General features: G+C 37.8%; 1 protein-coding gene across 1 annotated transcript; it reads right to left on the reverse strand.

Annotated features, from left to right (window-relative positions):
* Positions 1-314: 314 nt before the first annotated feature.
* On the reverse strand, positions 315-4,352 carry LOC134801864 (uncharacterized). Its single transcript, XM_063774507.1, has 4 exons — positions 4,113-4,352; positions 2,557-2,754; positions 1,629-1,782; positions 315-669 (listed from the first exon to the last, which is right to left on the reverse strand). Exons 2-4 carry the CDS (start codon positions 2,750-2,752, stop codon positions 333-335), a joined length of 687 nt encoding a protein of 228 aa, XP_063630577.1. The 5' UTR covers positions 2,753-2,754; positions 4,113-4,352; the 3' UTR covers positions 315-332.
* Positions 4,353-6,510: the final 2,158 nt, after the last annotated feature.

A 6,510-nucleotide genomic window follows, 5' to 3' on the forward strand; every position in this document is an offset into this window, starting at 1 on the left:
TACGGAACCCTCGGTTCGCACTTGTCTGTTTCGTTATTTATTTCGGGGATGGTAAATAATATAAATAGTCTTTGATTCATTATTTTTGTATGAACTTAGTAGTTTTACACATTGTAATTTAGCCAAATGTGTATTTTTTCCTCAGTCATCCGTTGACCACGAAATTCCTTAAAAAGATATGGCACCATACAGCGCCATCTTTTTAAGCCGCCAAACCCGGGAAGCGATTTTTCCTCGGTCTTTCCGGGTCTATACACCTCTTCAATAATCTTATAACGAAAACGAAGCATAACGTCTCTCAATAAAACAATAAAAATCTATCAAATCAATCTTTATTTCAATGGATTCTTACTATCATCATCATAGTACCCATCTCTGTCTTGAAACACAATATCTTTATAAAGCTTCAAAACCCCCATCCTGAATTCCAACTTCTGTGCTCTATTCATTTCCTTCACATAAGACAATATACTTCTTAGAAACAACCAATCACTGTCTTCTTCTACATCACTTCTTGTTGGTATGGCGTATGAATGTTTCTCTTCTAAGATTTCGTTTTCTCGTACTCTTATTTCTTTTCTTTTTAAAACAGAATTGTCTTCGTCTGAGCTGTATAAATGTTCTTCTAGATATATTTCTTGTGCGTCCGCTTCGTCTTGTTTATCGGTCCTGTAAATGAACGATAAATGTAATTCTGTAGAATCTGTTACTGCCGAATGTAGATTTTTCGCTCAGAAATCTAATCAAGACGATTTTAATGAGTACTATTAATTAGAAGTATTAGAACAAGTTAAATTATTTTCAGAAACTATTTCAATTTGTTTTTACTTCAAGTAGAAACACTACTATATAAATTATAAACTGAAATAAATGGCATATACTTAGAAAAATGATATAATGGCATGAGATAATGGCATGTACTTAGAAAAAGTGACCAAGGCCTCCAGTTCCCCAGGCTCACCTAGGAATCTCCTGAGATGATTCAGTTATAATGTCGAACCATAATCTTACTGTTCTACCTTGGGGATGGCCAGAAAGTACAATTGACAAAGTAAGAATTGCATACATATACTTGGAAAAATTCTACCTAGGCTGCCGTCCCCCGGTGGCCGAATGGCACAGGCACCTGCCGCGATAGTAGAGGACGCTGGTTCGATTGCAGCCTGGGGCAACGACAGCAATACAATCTAAATTTTGCAGAAATGACGTTAGCGTAGGTTGTCCCTGTCTCTAGATTTGTTCTACGATATTGACTTAAAGGGCCCATCCAGGTTGAAACAATTCTAGGGATTGACAGGAAAATCTATGCTGGCGTCATCTATAAAATGGCTCTACACTATCGGCGATAATAGACGATGACTGACGGGCACGATAGTGTAGAGGGCAAACTCGGCAGTCCCCGCCAGTCATCGTCTATCATCGCCTGCGACCCGTGAGTTGTCGGTTTTTTGGGCACGCATCAAAGGGAATCAAGGGAATCGCCGGGTGGTTGCGTTGTACAGGCGATCATGTGGATGCTTGCACGATGATATTGCCGATGATACTATCAACCATCATCGTCGATAGTGCCGAGGAGGCATTAAATACTTCGACCGACCAACCCCATTTGAAGTGAGCAAAATACATACTGTGATCGGTCCATAAGCGGCCTAAGGAAATCCAGCGTCTCAGAGAAGACGTATCTCTTTCTCTTCGTCGGTCCGATGCCGCCACTGAGCTGGAGGGCCAAGTCCTTCTTGTAGTAGTCCCGTATGTTGTTCCAGCGCTTTTTTAGCTCCCATTCTATAAATAGTTGTCAAAAATTGTAAGTATACAAGCTTTTAATGTAGACTGGACTTTTCGATAGACAGTGTCTAATCTACTACTATACTCTGTATCTTTAGGTATTTTAATAAAAGTAAACAAACAATTTTTACATTTTCGAGTAACCGACCAAATACAAAACCGCCTGGATCAGTCACTGAACGACCTGACTTTAACCTATACATTATTTGATCATGTTAGGTTTTCATCTACCCTCAACTGGCTAGGAGCCATTTGAGGGTCGATTTTGTTTACTTTTATTTAAATACGTAAAGATACAGACTATTAATAATACTAGTAGAGGCAGTTCTAATGAGTCCAAAATCAATGCATTTGGTTTCAACATAATTAACAAATTAAAACTTTGTGATGGTATTCCACCTGTCCAATATGTATTTTGTCTCACATTTTGCTGAATGAGAGAGTGAGATGCACTGACATTGGACCAAGATATGACACTTGTTTATGATATAAAAAAAAACAAATCTTAGTGTTTAAAAACTGATGATTAATACTGGTTTTACAGGAAGTCTACTTTATACGTCTAATTATTTGGTGCCACGTCCACTATACTAGGTATGTTTACGTTTAGGTACCTATAGCCTTACCACGAGTTTGACACTGACATATCTGGCGTCAGCGGAATTTCTATATATCTCGCTCGCACTAAGCACGAGCAAGATCGTACCTAAGTTACACAGATAGCGAACATTGTCAAACTCGTGGTAAGGCTACTAATTTAAAAATACGTACGTTTAGTAAGTTTCACCGGCTCTGTCAAATCCTGCCATCCTGGTATCAACTCGTCACATATCTGATTCCAAGCTTCCTCTTTCGTCCCTTTCATATGATATTCTGGACAGTTTTTGTTCCATATACATTCGTGTTTTTTTATAGTTAATATTAGATATTCTGAGTCTACTCGGGTCTTCTCCACTTTTATTTCCATTCCTAAAAAAAATTTAAGGTAAGGTGTATTCGGGTACTACCGAATGTCGGATGATTCCGAAATTCAGATGAAAATCACCCTTAATTCCATCATAATAAAAGTCTCTTTTCGGAATTATCCGACAATTTTCGACATTCGGAATATATATATTTACTCGGGGTAAATAATGATCGATATAGGGTCATTGCGTCAGTTCACCGTCCAGTGCCTGTTTCCGTCCAGTGGCGTAGTTCGTAGTTGCCGCAAAGAATTGTGTATAATTTTAATATAATAATATAATTATACGCAATTCTTGAATTCTTGAAATTATACACGATTGTTGCAACTACGAAGTGGACGGAAACAGGCACTGGACGGTGAACTGACGCAATGACCCCTAGGTAGGGTAACTCGCCAGTAACTGGCCACTGTTAGCCAAAATACGGATATACACAAACTTTTTCCCCCGATTGGCAACTTTTTTGTTTTCGATTTGTGAGCTATTACTTAAATTAAACATTTCTACATAAGTAGATACCTAAATCAATATATTAAACTTCCAAATACCTAATATTTACAAACGTTTTAGCTAGGTACTCCATAAAAATGATCTAGGGCCCGATTTTTGAATTTCGACCGCACGATTTCATGTATTTCGTTCAATAGTATCTCCACAACTACGCATTTAAATTCTAATAATAGAATTGAAAACGAGTGGTAAATACCACTCGATTCCCAATTTCTATCGCTCGTATTTCAAAAATTTGCATTTCCCTGTTTTCCACCGATTTTCGAGTGCCGAAATCCAGCGATCGGAATAAAAAAATCGGATCCTGTCATAATAAAAACCTTCATTCGAAGCGAGAAGTAGGTAATAAGTAGTTTGGAGGACACCTAAAGCATGACCGCATAGATAGCACGAAATATCTGCATGACAACAATCATGTTCTAAAAATGTTGTAAGTACCATAATAGTAATATTATAGGCATCCTATTCTTCCTCTTCAGTGCGAGCGAAAAACACAACAACAATAGCCCTCGTATTATTTCTCTACGGTGCGAGCGAGACACAACAACAATGACCTTGAACGCTATCGCGAACATTCTAACGGAAAATAACACGGTACGGAACGGAATAATAGAAACAAAAATAACGGCCACGAAATTCCGGGTTACGATATCATACAATTACTTAAATAAAACTACCTAACCATACCTAAATATTAAAATATAAAAGTACTTAGATAAGTGACAAAAGGTTACCTACACATGTTTAAATGCTTCGCAAATTAAATAGGCACTTAAATGTCATATTACATTAATAAAACATCACTACAACATTAAAAACACAACACAAAAACGATACACACACTAAACTCACCTATTCTCAATATTTTTCTCTTCAAATTGCAATAATTTACAACAAAATGGCGTTTTAAACAAACAATGACACGTCTTCACTCACTGACAGCTGCTGCTAACTGGCATGCGTAATATCGGACCGAGACGGAAGATTCCTCACAATCTAATACGACCTTATAGTAACGCAATAAAGTCCAAATTCAAACGCGCACTTTATCGCGTCGCTGCGTCATGCCATTCTAAAACATCCTAAGTGCGTTTGTTTTTGTATGTTCATACGTCGTTTGATAGCAAAGAATGGAATCCGACTCGGGCGGAGGGCGAAATCAGAGCATGTTATAGCAATTAAAATGCGGCCTTAACGCTACGTGATAAGGTTGATTTTCCAACGCTTGCGGTTTCGAACGGTTTTCAAAATTGCTTATTTGAAATGACGTAAGTGCAATGGTGTTGGTATGAAGATAAATCGTTTTGGTTTTGTAAGTAGTGTAGTCCGGAAACTTGAATTCCGGGAAGCGTGGAGAGTTCCGGATGGTATGTGAGGAAGGTAGTGGGAATGTTTTTATGATGTTGTGTATATTAGTTTATTATATTAACAATAATGTGAGCATGAATTTAATATTTATCAATTTGTTTAGAGATTATAATATTTTATAAATTCCTGGGATGGTTGCAATAATATTGTTATGTTATTCTTCTTCTTCCTCGCTTTATCCCCGCATTTTGCCACGGCTCAACTAATCCGGTCCGCTTGACAACTAATCCCAAGAATTGAGGTAGGCACTAGTTTTTACGAAAGCGACTGCCATCTGACTTTTCAAACCAGAGGGGAAACTAAGCTTTATTGGGATTAGTCGGGTTTCCTCACGATGTTTTCCTTCACCGAAAAGCGACTGGTAAAAGTGGTACTTAAATATCAAATTATATTTCGTACATAAGTTCCGAAAAACTCATTGGTGCGATCCGGGGTTCGTGCCCGCGACCTCCGGATTGAAAGCCGCGCGCCCTTACCGCTAGGCCACCAGCGTTTTATTATATTGTTATGTTATTATCGAATTTAATCGAATTTAAACTCTATCACAGGCGCCAGAGTGCGTGTTCAGATATTGCTAGAAAATTCGTCATTATGTGGAAGGTTACTAAATACTTTCAAATCCTTCAATTTAGTCAATTTATTTTGTGAGCCCACTCGAGTCACAGCAACCAGTGCTACATGTGTAGATAACATCTTTAGTAATAATGACGCGATTAGTAAATCTGTTATTAATAACCTAAGTTCTGACCACTGTGGACTAAAAGCTTCTTTCAGTGGGAAAACTGAAGAAATTCCTCAAGACACTTTGTGCAGGCCGATTTCCGAAAGTCGCCTAGGTTTATTCAATCGTAATATTACTAAACAATTATGTTGTCTTTCATGTACCCAGGAAAACCCTGACTGTTTGAGTTCCGAGTTGTTTAATTGTATTAAAAAGGAATTTGATGCCTGTTTCATTCAGAAAAAGGTGCAAGGCAAGGCCAAGACTAAATTTAGCGACTGGGCTACACCGGATATTCACGAGAAAAGACGCCGGCTCTACGACTTATATGATTTAAAGGCAACTGATAAAAGACCGGAATTTCTGGAGTACGTCAAGAATTATTCTAAATCTTTTAAGATGTTGTGTGTCGCCGCTAAAGTCGATTATTTGTCGAAAAAGATCCTAAATTCCAGCGATAAAGTCAAAACTGTATGGCAAGTTATCAGCAATGAAACTGGAAAACGTAAACTGAAGGATCCGCACTACAACCTACGAATTGCTGGCACTTTAGTAAGTTCCGACCGTGAAGTGGCAGATCATTTTGAGCGGTTTTTCTCGAATATCCCGATAGAAACAACAAGATCCCTTAATTCATCGCCAGACGTCGCTGAAGAAATTTTGAAGACAAATGTGGCAGAATGTACAGAAATCTTCAAATTTTCGTATGTCTCTCCGAATATAGTTCTTAAGACTTTTAGGTCTTTAAATTTAAAGAAAACAGAAGATCTTTGGGGCCTGTCTGTCAAAGTATTAGATTCCATTATTGAGTCAATTACACCATACTTAGCTGAGATTTTCAACAGATGCATTGATGCTGGAATTTTTCCAGATATTATGAAACATAGCAAAATTATCCCTCTGTTTAAATCAGGAACAAGAACAGATCCCACGAACTTTAGACCTATTTCAATACTACCGGCATTAAGCAAAGTGTTCGAGAAACTTATTCTGAATCAACTATTGTCACATTTCAACAGAAACAAACTGCTTGATAGCAATCAATTTGGTTTCACCAAAGGTCGATCAACTACTGACGCCGGTGCGGTACTTCTAAAACACATCTTTGATGCCTGGGAAAAAGCTCAAGATGCTGTTGGAATTTTCTGTGATCTGTCAAAG

Source organism: Cydia splendana, chromosome 23, assembly GCF_910591565.1.
Source record: "Cydia splendana chromosome 23, ilCydSple1.2, whole genome shotgun sequence".
Classification (NCBI taxonomy): domain Eukaryota; kingdom Metazoa; phylum Arthropoda; class Insecta; order Lepidoptera; family Tortricidae; genus Cydia; species Cydia splendana.

What these genes read in the sequence shown, in the direction of transcription:
- LOC134801864 (XM_063774507.1), bottom strand. Translation starts at nt 2,752, where the DNA reads ATGGAAATAAAAGTGGAGAAGACCCGAGTAGACTCAGAATATCTAATA. An exon ending in GCCGGTGAAACTTACTAAAC is followed by an intron (nt 1,783 to 2,556) that starts GTACGTATTTTT and finishes AACTATTTATAG; the next exon opens with AATGGGAGCTAAAAAAGCGC. An exon ending in CCGCTTATGGACCGATCACA is followed by an intron (nt 670 to 1,628) that starts GTATGTATTTTG and finishes GTTCATTTACAG; the next exon opens with GACCGATAAACAAGACGAAG.